Source organism: Dipodomys ordii, unplaced genomic scaffold (genome assembly GCF_000151885.1).
Source record: "Dipodomys ordii isolate 6190 unplaced genomic scaffold, Dord_2.0 Scaffold23, whole genome shotgun sequence".
Lineage (NCBI taxonomy): Eukaryota > Metazoa > Chordata > Mammalia > Rodentia > Heteromyidae > Dipodomys > Dipodomys ordii.
This window is the reverse complement of record NW_012267239.1, coordinates 11,572,270-11,586,900: the sequence shown is the minus strand read 5'-3', so window position 1 is coordinate 11,586,900 and position 14,631 is coordinate 11,572,270. Positions and strand designations below refer to the sequence as shown.

General features: G+C 55.1%; 3 protein-coding genes across 8 annotated transcripts in view; 2 read left to right on the top strand and 1 right to left on the bottom strand.

The window, feature by feature from the left end:
• Positions 1–26: 26 nt before the first annotated feature.
• Positions 27–3,593, top strand: Rita1 (RBPJ interacting and tubulin associated 1). 2 transcript variants are annotated; one of them, XM_013014529.1, is made up of 3 exons: positions 27–401; positions 958–1,310; positions 2,780–3,593. In XM_013014529.1, exons 2-3 carry the CDS (start codon positions 970–972, stop codon positions 3,228–3,230), a joined length of 792 nt encoding a protein of 263 aa, XP_012869983.1. In that variant the 5' UTR covers positions 27–401; positions 958–969; the 3' UTR covers positions 3,231–3,593. The 2 variants fall into 2 exon arrangements, with proteins under 2 accessions (XP_012869983.1, XP_012869984.1); XM_013014530.1 differs by having other exon boundaries at positions 838–1,310.
• A 1,280-nt stretch (positions 3,594–4,873) lies between these two features.
• Iqcd (IQ motif containing D) lies at positions 4,874–9,561 on the bottom strand. Of its 2 annotated transcripts, XM_013014355.1 has the most exons (4): positions 8,773–9,561; positions 7,479–7,712; positions 6,888–6,959; positions 4,874–5,438 (listed from the first exon to the last, which is right to left on the bottom strand). In XM_013014355.1, the coding sequence occupies exons 1-4, from the start codon at positions 9,493–9,495 to the stop codon at positions 5,097–5,099; spliced, it is 1,371 nt and encodes a 456-aa protein (XP_012869809.1). In that variant the 5' UTR covers positions 9,496–9,561; the 3' UTR covers positions 4,874–5,096. The 2 variants fall into 2 exon arrangements, with proteins under 2 accessions (XP_012869809.1, XP_012869810.1); XM_013014356.1 differs by lacking the exons at positions 6,888–6,959; positions 7,479–7,712.
• A 4,733-nt stretch (positions 9,562–14,294) lies between these two features.
• Positions 14,295–14,631, top strand: part of Tpcn1 (two pore segment channel 1) — a 44,126-nt gene continuing 43,789 nt past the window's right edge. For 2 of the 4 annotated variants that reach the window (XM_013014399.1, XM_013014398.1), the window contains exon 1: positions 14,339–14,505. The gene's annotated coding sequence lies outside the window, so the exon portion shown is untranslated. Of the gene's footprint in view, positions 14,506–14,631 lie in introns of all 4 variants that reach the window. The other 2 variants (XM_013014396.1, XM_013014400.1) reach the window with 2 other exon arrangements.

Sequence of the window (14,631 nt, the reverse complement as noted above, 5' to 3'; positions counted from 1 at the left end):
CGGGCTGCGCCGCCCGCCTGCGGGGGGGTGCCGCGAGCGTGGCCGGGGCCGCCCGATCTCCTCCCGGGCTTTCGGGGCCGCGGATTAGGACCTCGGCTGCACCCCCAGCTGGGCCCCGCCGGGAGATCCGAGGGGGCGCCCCGAGGTTGCATCCGACGCCCCCCAAGCCAGGATGCGCAGGTAGGAAAGCAGCCCGAGCACGCGGGGACCCCGCGCTGACTTGGGTGCGGGCAGCGGGGCGCGCTCTCCCCCTCCCCGCCATGCCCTCTGAGAGGCCCGACCTGCGATCCTGCCCTTGGAAGCGTCGGATCGGTGATCTGCAGGACGCAGGGACTCCCAGCTCCGTCCCGGGCTGCTGAGAGGATCCAATGAGACGATGCTGCTAAAGCTCTCGCCCTGAGGTACACGTGGGATTCCCCCCCCCCCTGTGTGTAGACGTAGGGTTGGGGTAGGGTGGGGAGGAAGAGAGACTGGCTGCCTCTCCTCCCACCATAATTAGTTTGATTTCTGGTTGGTGTTCAGAAGGATATTTGTGGAGGGGGGGGGGCGTGTGTGTGCCTCCGGCCTGTAATCCTAGCTTCTCAGGAGGCTGAGATCTGAGCATCGCAGTTGGAAGCTACCCGCGGGCAATGAAGTCCGTGAGAAGGGGAGCTGTGTGGCTCAAGTGGTAGAGCACCAGCCTTGAGCGCAAAGCTGACGGGACAGAGCCCAAACCCCTCGTTCAAGCCCCAAGGCCTGGCACCAACATACTTATGTATAAGTACAGGCTGGCTGCTAGAAGTTTGTGTTTGTTTATTCACTGTATATTTAGGGGCACCCCTTTTCACATTATGACAGCTCCAAGGTGCTCAAACATTCCCAGGAGTCTGCAGGGCCAGCTCCCCTTTGAGAAGACGTAGATTCCTTCACCCTAGCACTGCTGTGGTCTGAGCAGTGCCAACCTGACCCCTGTCGCAGGGAGCCCTGGAGATGGGACCTGGAAGGCAGAGTGCACCTGCTGGCACCGGGGACCCCTGGCATTGTGAAGACGCTCGTGGCGCTGGCATGCAGACCCTCCACCTTCAGCACCGATGCCCAGGCTACCGGGCGAAAGCCAGAGAGTCCTATGTGGATGAGACGTTGTTTGGCAGCCCTGCAGGCACCCGGCCTGCCCCGCCAGACTTTGATCCACCCTGGGTGCAGAAGAAGAACAGAAGCAGAGGAAGTAGCACAGGAGTCTCACAGGCGTCCGCAGCCCCGGGGTGCAGTGAGGCCACCCCCTGCAGGGGCAGCACCCCAACACTCACACCAAGGAAGAAGAACAAATACAGGTAACAGCGGGGGACCGGCACTCTGTTCTCTGTAGCCACTGGTTTCCTGTTACAGCCTGTTCTTTGCCTGCTGTGTGACCTTGGGCAAACACCTTGACCTCTCTGAGCTGCAGCTGCTCTGTAGAAAACAAGGCCAATGACCCCCTTAACCCAGGCAGCATTGTGGAGAGATTAAATGTAGTGTTTGGCACAGTAACCCGATACTTAAGAAGGTTTCAGTAAATGTTGGTGGTAGCTGGGTGTGGTGATTTACGCCTGTAACCCCAGCTACTCAGAGATTGTGGAGGAAGAATCTAATGAGTTCAAGACACACTCCCCCCCCATAAAGTTAACTGAATTAGACCCCTCTCAATATAAAAAAGGTTGGGTGATGTGGCCCATGAGTAGGCATGGTTGATGGGCATGAGGCCTTGGGTTTAATTCCCAGTACCACGGGGTGTTGGTGGTTGTGAGGTTGTGAACTGCAGACGTTATAGATGAGGATCTGTGGTGCTTCTGTGTCAGTCTTTGTTGTGGTTGTTAGTGGTGGTGGTGTTGCTTGTGGGGCTTGAGCTCTGGGCCTGGGCGCTGTCCCTCAGTTGTTCAGCTCAAGGCTAGCGCTCCACCACTTGAACCACAGTGCCACATCCGGTTTTCTGGTGGTTCATTGGAGAAAAGAATCTCTCTCTTGCCTGCGATCCTCAGCTCTCAGCCTCCCGAGTAGCTAGGATGACAGGCATGAGCCACCAGCCACCCGCCCTGGGTCATTCTTTGTGCTGGGATTACAGGTGTGCACCACCGTGCTCGGCTTGGTGTCTCTTCTTTTTGGAATTTTTTTTTTAATTGTTATTACAAAGGTAATATAAAAGGGGTTACAGTTATATAAACCAGGTAAAGAGTACATTTCTTTTTTGGACCATGTTACCCCTTCCCTCCCTTTCCCCCAGTTTTTCCTTCCTGTCCCCATCCACAAATTGTACAGTTCATTGCCAACAGAATGTCTAGTGAGTACTACTGTTGCATTTGTTTACCCTCTGTTCCTCCATTTCAGCGTCTCTTCCTAAGCGTACCAGTCCTATTAGATTAGAGCCCCCTTCTTATGACTTAGTTTAATTTACTTCCTTGAAGGCCTTGGGTCCAAGTATGGTCAGATGGTGTCAGAATGTCTGCATGGGGGGGGGGGGTACATTCAATCCATGGCATAAAAAATAGGACCCAGTTCTGGTGTCAGGTGTCGAGTGACTGCCTGACTGGACAGGCTGAGAATGTGATTGCCAGTGCTGACTGACCTGTCTGCTGTCCACAGAGGAGGAGGGAGGAGGAGAGAGGGGGAGGGGGAGGGGTGACGGCTGCCCCTGTGCGCCCCTGGAATTCTCCCCTGGGTGCTCGCTGCTAGAGAGAAGTTAGGCAGCAAAACTCTCGGGGGCTGTGGCTCTTGAGGGCTTTAGGGGTCCTTCGCCCCAGTCACCGTGGTGCTCTTCCCCTGCCAGGCTCATCCGCCACACCCCGACCTTCTGTGATGAGTCGTTGTTCGGCCCCCCGCCTGGGGGGGTGCGCTGTGAGGCCTCCCGGATGGCCAAAGGGGACCCCGCCAAGCTCCACGCCCTCTTCTGGACGCCACCAGCTACGCCCAGGAGCGGCCATTCACCCCGCCCCAGGAACACCCCACTGAGAGCCGTTCACCCGGCCAGCACCTCCAAGACGGAGCTGGGGATGGCCGCTGACTCCCAGAAGTCGTCCCTGGATGGGTTTTCTGTCACCCACCTCAACCGCCCCAGCACCCTCCAGACCAATGGGCCTCTGGACCCCAGGCCTTCTACCGCAGGGGTGGCCTGCCGGCACCCCCCGCTCTCCCCCCGGACTCGCTCTGCCAGTATCTCAGTGCCAGCTGCCCCCCAGCCACGGGCGGCTACCCCGAAACCAAAGCCCCCTTGGAGGTGAAGTAGGTCTTATCACAGAGCTTAGCTGGGCTCCTCTGGGAGACTAGTATCTCCCGGGGACCCCTGTGGGAAGGGGGATTTGGATCTGAGGTTTCTGTCTGGCCCCGTTCACTAACAGTGCCAAGTTTGTCTTGGGCCCCACCCCATCCAACCAGTCAGTGCCAAAGGTTTGCCTTTGGCCCCTCCCACCCTCCAAGCCAGCCTCATCAGGACTTCCTTTCCTGGAGTCTGGGGGCCTGAGGAGTTATCCTAGGCTCTGAGGGCCCAGAAGGCAGAAGGGCCTCCGGGTAAAGAGGCGCAGGTGTTGTTCATTGTAACTTCATGTATTTATTTCTGGATATTAAATGTACCCGTAGGGCTGAGAGTGTGGCTCAGTGGTAAGAGTGCTCGCCTAGCATGCATGAAGCCCTGGATTCCATTCCTCAGTACCACATACACAGAAAAGTCTGGAAGTGGCACTGTGGCTCAAGTGGTAGAGAGCTAGCCTTGAGCAAAAGCAGCTCAGGGATGGTGCCCAGGCCCTGAGTTCAAGCCCCAGGACTGGCCAAAACCCAAAACCATACTAGTAGCTCATTAAAACCTTGAGTGTTACTGTTTTTTTCCTCCCTTGAGGTGATTTAATGAGGCTGCGTAGGACAGTGGCTGGAGAGAGGGTCACGGGACTGTGGAGATGGGCCTCAAGCAGTGCTGGGGTCACTGAACAGCGAGGGCCGCTAGCCCGTCGGCGTGCTGGCCTTCCTGAGCCCGGGCCTGTTCAGCTCTGTGAATCTACACTTCCCGCCTTACAGAGTGGCCAGGACTTGGTGGGGGGAGGGAGGGCAGCCAGTGAGTGACAGGTGTGTGAGTGCTTGGTGGGGACCTGGGTGCTGGGTGCACGGTTCTGCTCTGAGCTGCCACAAGACCCTGGGTGGGTCAAAGGGGCCCAGGTTACGCATGGATCCAGGCTATGAAAAAGAAATTACAGCATGCGTTCAGACAAGTAGACTCAGAATCCGAATCCCAGCATCCTACCTTGTGTGTGTGTGTGTGTGTGTGTGTGTGTGTACAGGGGAGGAGGGCTGGGGGTGTTGACTCTCCTCAAAGCAAACCAGGGAGCTCATTAGAAAAGCCACATCAGCCAGGCATGGGTGGCGCACACCTGTAATCCCAGCAACTCAGGAGGCTGAGATCTGAAGGTCAAAGTTTGATGTCAGCGAAGGGAAGGGAAGTCTGTGAGATTCTTAACTCCAAGTAACCACCAAAAAGTCAGAAGTAGAGTTGTGGCTCAAGGAGTAGAGCACCGACTATGAGTGAAAAAGCCAAGCAAGCGTATAAGACCCTGGGGTCAAGCCCCAATATTGACCCATGTACACACACACACACAGAAAAAGACACAGGCCTAGGATATCTGGGTGATGAGATCTTTCCAAAAAAGGCAGCCAGGTTTGTCTCTAAGTGATAGCTCTGTTTGGTAAACGATAGCGTTAATGATGAAGAAACAGTTCAGCCACCTGGGCACCACCTCCAGCTGCCGGCCTGCGAGCTCTCAGTTGTGCTGGGTGGGGGGGAGCCGGGCAGGGTGGGGGCTGGGGAGGCTGTGGCCAGGGCCCGCTGAGCACACACCCACTATGCTGGGCGGCCATGTCTGGCTGGGCCTGGCCGGAATGGAGGCACTGTGACAGGGGTCTCCTTCCTACTGAAATCCAGCCATGGATTCGCGCCCTTCGCATGCCGCACGGGAGGCAGGCGCACAGACAGCCCTGTAGAGAAGTTTATTTGTCGGGGTACAGAAATGACTTCAAACGTGCTTCAGATTCCAAACGCTGACAAAACCGGCTGTGTCTGGCCGGCGCGGAGCTCTGGGGAGCCTGGCCGCTGGGAGCGGGGCTCATTTCTTGCCTTTGCCCTTGCCCTTGCCCTTGCCACCGCCTTTGCCCGCACCGCCTTTGCCCGCACTGCCTTTGCCCACACCGCCTTTGCCCTTGCCCCGCTTCTTCTTGGACATGAGCATGGAGCGGACCAGGTAGCCCTTCCACACGGCCTGGATGACCGTGGCGGCCTTCACCATCCGCACCATCTCCCGCTCCGCCTCCATCCTCTTCTTGGAGGTGATCTCCCGCTCTGCCCGGATCTGGGAGAACTCCTCCACCAGCACCTTGTGCCTCTGCTGCAGCTCGGCCAGCTGCTGCTTCTCCTCCTTGTGGATGCTGTCCAGCTCCTCGATCTCCTCCTGCGGGGAGGAAGGGCGGGACGGGGCCACCATGGCCCCCAGGTTAAGGGATGGCCCCGTTCTTGCTTTAGGACCCAGCCCAGTGAGTGTCAGGAACAAGGGAGGAATGCCAGTCTAGTGCATCTGGGATCAGATAACCAGATGACCTTGTTTTCTACAGGCTGCGTGTGAAATGTGTGTGTCATCCCTTCCCCCCCCCACCATAGGCTTGGCTGGCTACCAGTTGGTGTCATGGTTGAGAGGAGACTGGACCTCCAGAGCCCCAACTGGGATCAAGGGTAGACTGTTGAGGGGACTGACTGGAGGAAGGAGGCCCCCAGGGAGCCATGGCTGTGAGGGACACATCTTGTCCTCTGTCCCTGCCACTCCCTCTCTGCTCTCTGGCTGCCATCGGGTGAACAGCTTTGCTCTAGCATGCGTGCACAGCCTGGCCTCCTGAGAGATCAGAGCCGGGAGAACAGGAGACTGTGACTAGAACCCTCCAAATCCTTAAGACCAAATAAATCAATGTTCCCTTCCTTTCCAGGTGTTTGCCTCAGGTTTTGTGACAGTCACAGAAATCCAGCACAAGCCCGACTGGCACACAGTAGGGCCACGAGACGGCGACTGACATGGGAGCAGGCAGATCTTTCGGGTGACTGATTCCAGAGTGCTTCCTTTGGTCTAACTACAGTTTCTCCCACTGTAACTCATGCCTCCTTCCCTCGCTGCCTCCCCCTCCCTCCACCACTATCCCCCAAGCATTTGCACAGAGCTGGGAGGACAAGATCCCTGCGCCCAGGACCTCACTGGCCTGCATTCAGGGGTTGTTTGGAGGTGCTGGGGATGAACCCCAGGACCCCCTGCACACCAGCCTCACAAACTTCGATGAGACTTGAGAAATAAGAGTACCACACGGCCCCCCACCCCACCCCAGCGCCAGCCAGCGTGAGGGGTGACCTGCCCTTCTCTGGGCAGCACGTCTGACCCCCATGCTCCCCAGGTTGGGACCAGGGCCACGGGGGTTGTCTCTGAGGTGGGTGGGGACCCTGGGGGGCTCCCACCCCCTGAGCGCTCCCCACAGACCCTATTCTGGGTACACACAGTTTCCAGACAGGTGTTATGGCCTAGAGTCCCCCGGGCTCAGAGGCCAGCTCCGGGGCTCAGATCCCTGGAGTGAGGGTCCCAGGCTGGACAGGCTGGACCTGTCTTTGGCACCTGTGCCAGGGGTTGGGTAACGCTGGCCAAGGCTCTCAAGGAGGGGGCCTGCTCCCCCTCCTGCCTCCCAGCCGTGCAGATAGGACACCAGGTGGAGATGAGAGCAGCCCTTCTCCCAGAGGCCCCACCCTGCTCCAGGCTCATCCCTGCAGCTGGGGGGGGGGGTGCCCAGGGGTCTGGGGGGATCTTAGATCTTCCTGCCAGTTCTCCAGGACCCTGGGGAAAGTACCAAAAAGAAACAAGATTCGATACCTGCTTCTCACCCATCTCAGAATCGTATTTCTGGATCCAGTTCTCAATTTCCGTCTCTACTTTGTATTTTTTCTAAAAAATCCAAAACAACAACAAAAAAGCAGTCGTTAGAGAGGTGCTATGCATGGGGGCGGGTCTGTTGATCCCTGCCCCCCACGGAGCTTCGCAGTTCCCACTTTGCAAGGTGAGACCACCATGGCAGGCTGCCATGTTTCCCCAACATCACAGAGCTGTAGGTGGGCAAAGCCTGTGCTTTGGCTCCAGAACATTCTAGGCAGAGAGACCAGCAGGTACAAAGGTCCTGGGGTAGGAGTGGACTCGTGGCATTTGCGGAACAGAAGTTGAGCCACTGTGGCTAGGACGGCGTGGCCAGTGGCAGTGGCAGTTCACTGAGCTCCGTTTGTCGCAGCTTTCCATCTGGAGTGTCACTCCATTCCTGTCCCCGTCATGTGATCATTGTTTGTAGCCCAGATGGGGCATGCTGCACGGCTGGGGGCGTCCTGGCCCCACGGTCCGGTGGTCCGCTGCCCCGTTCTTGGGCCTGGGTGCTGTCCCTCCCGCCTCCCAGGGGCTCCCTGCTCCCCACGCCACCTTCCTCAGCGCCTGCTCCGCCTCCCAGTTCTCCATGGTCAAGTTGTGGAACTGGGATCGCAGCAGCAGCACCTCCTGCTGGACCTTGGCCAGTCTGGCCTGCCCTGCCCGGAAATCTATCTTCTGCTGCTTCTCCGCTTCCTGCTTCGTGCGGAGCAGCGTGTTCTCCGAGAACCTGAGCACCTGGTGGAGGTGGTTCTTCAGTTCCTGGATCACGAAGTTCTCCTTTTCCACCTGGGCCAGAGGGACGAAGACTCCATTAACACGCACCTGCCTGCAGGGCACTGGGGCTGACGCCAGCCTTCCCAGCTACTCGGGAGGCTGAGATCTGAGGATCGTGGTTCCAAGCCAGCCCGGGCAGGAAAGTCTGTGAGACTGTCATCTCCAATGAACCCCCAGAAAACCACATGTGGAGCTGTGGCTCAAAGTGGTAGAGCGCTAACCTTGAGCGCAAAAAGCTCAGGGACAGCGCCCAGGTCCTGAGATCATGGCAAGCCCAGCCTTTCTGTGACAGAGGAACCCACATCCACTCTGGCTAAGCCAGTTTATTTCTGGTGTCTGTTACATCAGAGAAAAAGGTTAAAAAGTATAACACACAGGATGTGTCCAAAACCTGGCTATGACCAGGTTAGGGAAGGGCGTGCGTGTGTGTGTGTGTGTGTGTGTGTGTGCATGCATGTGTGTGTGTGTATGTGAGTGTGTGTGTGAGTGTGTGCCAGGACTAGGGCTTGAACTCAGGGTCTTCCACTCTTGCTTGGCTTTTACATTCAAGGCTAGTGCTCTACTGTGGCTTTTTAGTGGTTGATTGGAGATAAGCGTTCCTTAGACTTTCCTGCCTAGGCTGGCTTCAAATCATGATCCTCAGATCTCAGCTTTCCGAGTAGCTAGGATTACAGGCCTGAGCCACAGTGCCCAGTCCAGATTAGAGGTTGTACTGTCATTTCCCTTGTTTATGGTGATTCTGGGCTTTGAATGCTGGGTCTCACGTCTGCTAGGCAGGTACAGGTTTGGCCCTTTTTGCTTTAGTTTACTTTTTAGATAGTCTCTCACTTTTTCCCAGGAATCCCTTGGGCCTAGATCTTCCTACCTCTGCCTCCCATGTAGCCTAGCTTACAGGAGTGATCTACCTCGCCCAGCCAACTGAGTTTTTTTTTTTTAACACTTAGCTTCTATACTGCAATCTCCGTGAGGCTAGCAGCCTATAGGCCTTTCAAAACCTGCCTCCAATGTTAAGTGTTCAAAACAGGCTTGGTGTGGCTCCTTCCTGAGTGTGAGCAGCGCTAGAGAGCAGTACCTCCATGTCTCGGTTCTTCATTCTCTCAGCCAGTTCATTTTCCAGAGCATTGATGAGCTCTTGGTTCCGGTTGTTCCTCCGGGTGATGTCGTACAGGAACTGGGCCCTCTCCTTCACCTCCATGGGGCTGGTGAGAAGCTTCTCGAAGAGGAAGCCCCGCATCTCCACCAGGCTCTGCAGGAAGCACTGGGCCTCTGCGCTGCGGCCCGGTGCCCGCTCCTGCAGGAGCTTGGCCGACGAGGGGTTGCTGAGCAGGCATCTCAGGACGTTTCTCGTGGACTCCTGGACCTGCTGTATGATCATCGGGATACCGGCCTTGTATATGTCCATGGTGTGGGAGTCGTGGTACCACCTTTCCTGCTGGCCATTCTCTTCCTCCAGCTGCCTCTCTTTCTCCTGCAGGAAGCTGGCCATTTGCAGGAGGGCCTGGCAGAAGTCCAGGTGATCTTTCACAACACTCATGATCTCCGGCGGCAGCACCCCCTCCAGGGCCTTGGGATGCTCCTCCATGTAGGACAGCAAGCTGATCAGCTCCACCTTGTAGATGGTCTCGTCGAGCACCGACATGATGCGCTTAGTCTCGATGGTGGTGAGCTTGGTCTTGGGTGGGACCAGAGGCCCCAGTGGGTGAGCCGGCTTCAGAGGCTCCTCTGTCTTCAGCCGAATTCTGCTGATGTCCCAGCCTTCGTAGAGTGGGGTCACGCCGAATACGCCCAGGGCCATCCCACCGGCAGCCTGCTTCCCAAGGTGGTGGCTGACTGGCTGGGTCTCGGGCTCTTAGGGTCTCTGGCAGCCCTGCAAAGGAAGCAGTGGCACTTTAAGAGACGTGGCGGCATCTGCTGTGGCTAGGGTGGCCATGGTGGCCATGCCGTAGGGGAGGACCTCTCAGCAAAGGCGGGCTTCAGCTCGGTGGCAGCACCTGGGGTCCCAAGCCGGCAGGATGGGGGTGTGTGAGGAGGGGAGAAAGAGGGTCTCAGTTGCTTGTGCCAGGCAGGGGTCACGTCACATCCTGAAAAGTGATAGAAAAGTGGCGGAGAACCAGGCATCGGTGGCTCACGCCTGTCATCCTAGCCACTCAGGAGGAGGATGGCAGTTCAACGTGCCAGTCCGGGCAGGAAAGTCTGTGAGACTCTTAACTCCCATGAACCACCAAGGAACCGCAGGTGGAGCTGTGGCTCAAGGGGGAGAGCACTCGCCTTGAGAGAAAGAGCTGAGGGACAGTGTCCAGGCCCTGAGGTCAAGCCCCAGGATGGACAAAAAGAAAAGAAAAATGGAAGGTGGAGGAGAGGTAACTGTGAGAAGGCGAAGCCCTGTCTAGCAGAAAACTACTGGCCAGGAGGAAGTGGTGAGCTCAGGCCTCAGGTCAAGGTGGAGCTCAAACCCCAGCCATTAGCTCCCAGAGAAGAGCTGCCCCAATAGAAGCTGGGAAAACAGGGACTTCTTCTTCCTCTCTTCCCACCACCCATGCCTCCTGCTGGCCAGCCTACCAGGAAGCTGCCGGACAGTGACCCTGGGCCAGGCACCAGCAGGGAGCAGATATCCAACACAGCAAATAATAGAGCAAAGAGCCAGACACTAGAACAGCATGCTGTCATTTTGTGTATGTGTGTACACATTCGCGTGTGTTCTGGCTTTAACTTAGGGTCTGGGTACTGTCCCTGAGTTTTTGTGCTCAAAGCTAGCACTCTATCACTTGAGCCACCTCTCCACTTCCAGCTTTTGTTGGTGATATGAGTCTCACAGGCTTCCTATCTGGGCTGGCTTCAAACCTCTACCCTCAGGTCTCAGCCTCTTGAGTAGCTAGGATTATGACAAGGGCGAGCCTGGCTCCTGGAGTTCTTAGCATGTTTATACACGAAGCTAACATTAGGGGGAGCTGAAGGAAGGGAATATAGGGACTCTGCTGTCTGCAGATACTTCTATAAATCTACCAAATTAAAAACAACAACAACTTGTTTAAGGATTTTCTGGAAAGCCCAATAATTTATATCTCTGCACTCCTACCACATCAAACTACGTGTAGAAGCCTTTAAAACAAATTGTGCCTGTTTTAGGGCTTGAACTCAGGGCCAGAGCCCTCACTGTGCCTTAGCTTTTTCCGGCTCAAGGCTGATGCTCTACCACTTTGAGCTACAACTCAACTTACAGCAGGTTGCTGGTCAATGGGAGATAAGAGTCTCTGGGACTGGCTCAGCCAGTCAGGTTCTGTTGCTTGCAATAGAACTGTGTAACCACCACAGGCAACTCACAACACACCAGCAGAGGGGCCTTCAGGAAATAATCGTTGAAATCCCCAGGAATAAATGGTGAAAGGGAGAGGGAATCAGATAAATACCCAGTGTGACTAAGAACAAGGAAGACAAGCAGGCCAGACCAGATGCTAAGGCAGGTCCTTAACTAGGCCAGAGGACCCCAAATCAGCCTCCTGAGGCTGAGGGGATCTGGGGAAGGAGGCCAAGAAGGGCATTATTTGATGCTGCTTTCAACCCCTCCCAATTCCTGCTTCCCCAATCGATGGCCGAGTCCCTTGGAGGCTTTTCCTGACAATAAAGTTTGCTGGACAGCCACAGAGCTTCCCCAGCCTCTCACAGGATGAAGGATCTTTGCCCCCCAGGCTGTGGGAAAGAACGTGAACAAAGTATTTAATGGATGAGCCTCTCCCCGTTGTCCCCTCAAAGCTCTCAGGCATAAATCAAAACCCCCGGAATCTTTCCCAGATCGAGGCTGGAAATGCAACAATGTAAAAAAAAAAAATGCTTCCAATTTGCTTTCAGCCAAATTACCTCTTTTTGCTTTAAAGGGCAAACTTGTTTTCTTTGATTATAATGACAACTATTGGTTCCTGACAGCTCATTTGCCTGAAGATGTAAAAGTGTGGGGGTGGGGGTGGGGGGGAGGGGGGTGGGAAGGGGGGAAAGAAGGTGACTAAGATTGGGGGGTGGAGAATGCATTTGACCATGCTGACCAAAATCACACTGTCTTTTCCTTGAATTCTTGATTGTCTCGTGTCCTTTTGAATGCTGCCAACCTTAATATTTAATTCATTTCCAACTTCAGCCTCTCCTTTTAAAACTCCTGCCCCCGAGAGCGAGGCAAGATTGTTAATAGATGGCGAAGTTTAATTGGATCTTCCCTTATTTGTCATTAATTCTGCTGATGAACTTTATAAATGGAAATATATCTTTATCATGCAAATTACACCTCAGCTTCATTCAAATAGGTCTGTTGGATATTTTATTACTTTTGCTCTCAGAACATTTTGAAGAAAAAAAAAGATGAGCTAAATGAAATATAATTTTTTCTCCTTGAAGAGAGAGAAAAAAAGAGAAGAACCCCAGTGCCCAGATATGTGGGGAAGTGAGAGGGAATTAAGAACAGAGTGGCTGGACACTGTCATCCTCGCTACTCAGGAGGCTGAGATCTGAGGATCATGGTTGGAAGCCAGCCTGGATAAGAAAATCCATGAAACTCTTATTTCCTATTAACCAGTAAAAAGCCGGAGGTGGAGCTGTGGATGGAGTGTCAGAGCGCCAGCCTTGAGTCAAAAATCTAAGGGAGAGGGGCTGGGAAGGTGGCTCAGTGGTAGAGTGCTTGCCTTGCATGCCTGAGGCCCTGGATTCAATTCCTCAGCACCACATAAGCAAAAAGAAAAAAGCCGGAAATGGCGCTGTGGCTCAAGTGGTAGAGTTCTAGCCTTGAGCTGAAGAGCTGAGGGACAGCGCCCAGGCCCAGAGTTCAGGCCCCATAACCGGACCCCCCAAAAAAAATCTAAGGGAGGGTGCAAGGCTCTGAGTTAAAAAAAATTAATTGCACTCATGTACAAATATGGTGTAAGAAATCTGGCTGTTAATCAATAGGTGTGGGAGGGGAAGGAAGCAAGAAAGCAAGAAAGGAGGGGTCTTGTGAATAAAACAGAATACATGCCGGTGTGAAATACCATGGTGAAACCTTTTGGAACAATTAATATACACTAAAAAATGAATGACAGGAGAGTAAGACCGACTCTGTGGTTGGGTGGTCCAGAGGGAAGAGGATTCAGTCAGTGAGTAGAGTAGGATTCCAGTTCTAGGCCAGCCAGGGAAGGAAATTCCATGAGACTCTATCTCCATAGAAGAAGTTTGGTGTTGGAGTAAGGCCCTGTGATTCCAACTAGGATAGGAAAACTGAGATGGGTCCAGCCAGTTCCTGTGCAAGAAGTGAGACTCTCTTTAGAATAATCAGAATAACATCATCATCAATGGAAGCCTAGTGGTGTTGCTCAGTGCTAGAGTGCCTTTCTAGCAAGCACGAGTTCAAACACTAAAAATAAAATATACAAATAAAGAGAATGTTCATGTTGGGCACCAGTGGTTTCTACCTGAGAAATAAACTAAAGCAAAAAAGGCTGTGGAGTGGGGGGGGGGGGAAGGAGGGAGGGAAGAGACAGGTGTGTGTGTAGCTCAAATAGCACACCAACCCTGAGTTCAAACGCTATTAATGTAAATTATCATGATGATGATGATGGCTGGTGGCTCACGACTATAATCCTAGCTACTCAGAAGGCTGAGATCTGAGGATCCCAGTTCAAAGCCAGCCTGAGCACGAAAGTCTGAGAGACTCTTATCTCCCAGGAAAGTCTGTGAGACTCTTATCTCCAATGAACCACCAGAAGTGGAGCTGTGGGTCAAGTGGTAGAGCACTAGCCTTGAGTGAAAAAGCTCAGGGACAGCACCGAGGCCCTGAGTTCAAGTCCCAAGACAAGCACAATTATTACTACTATTACTACTACTAATAATATGAGATAAACATCTTATATTCAATTTAAGATGCAGTCCATAGCATGCTATCCCACAGTCCTTGCATGGATGGCTGGAGGGGGGGTGTAAAACCGCCCTTTCACCCCCACTTCTACGTTTACCTGCGCTGCCACAGGAGGGGTACCATGCCCGTTAGGGGACCCAGCAGGTGGCCACAGTAGGAGAGGCAGAGGACAGGGCCAAAGGAGGATGGCTTGTGGTGCTGGCGGGCCCTGAGCCGGGTGGGGGCAGCGTCGGGGTACTGGTGCTCACCCACCTTTCCCTCAGCCTCAACCCTTCCCACCTGGTTACTCACCCAAGTTCCTCTACCCACACTAATCTCTGTGGTCTCGGCGTTGCTAAGTTACCCGCCAAGTCCGGAAGGCGGGACTCAGTGTTTGACTGACCTTCCGTTCCACCATTCACTTTCTCGTTCCGCCCTTGTGGCACCACCTCCTGCGATCAGGCCAATCAGAACCACGGTCTGGCTCACGTTTCACCAATTAAAAGCCTCGGGGCTCTGTCTGGGTTAGGCTGAACAAGTGAGGCGGGGAAATTGGGAGGGAGGGGGGGAAGGGTGGAGCTTCCTAGTCCCGCCCCCTCCCAGGGAGGCGGGCAACGAGTCCTGCATCTGCAGTGGGCGAGATTGGGGAAGGACGGGAAGATTGACCAATCAGAGTTCGACATGGCAGCCCAGGTGCCCAATAGGCGGCAGCGAAGGGGAAATGGGGCGGTGCCGGTGGGGTGGAGGGGACGCCAGGCGGGGGCTGAGCTGGCGCAGCTGCCGTGGTGGCCGCGGCTGAAGTGGTGGCCGCTGTGGTAGTTGCAAGAGCTCCGGGTTTTGGCGGCGGCGCCGGCGGCCTGGGCTGCGCGTTGCGGACCCTGGTGTGCGGTCCGGGTTCCCGGGGCGTCGCGTGTAAGAATCCGAAGGGTGCTAGGGCTTGGCCCGTGGGAGAGGGTAAGGGTCAGGGGTCAGAGGGCGCGGAGGAAGGGGTCGCGGCCGGGCACCGGGTGTGGGCGCTGGGCAGGGCGGGCTCCGAGGGATCTGAGGGGTCCGCGGCCCCCGCGGGGGGCTCGCCCCCTT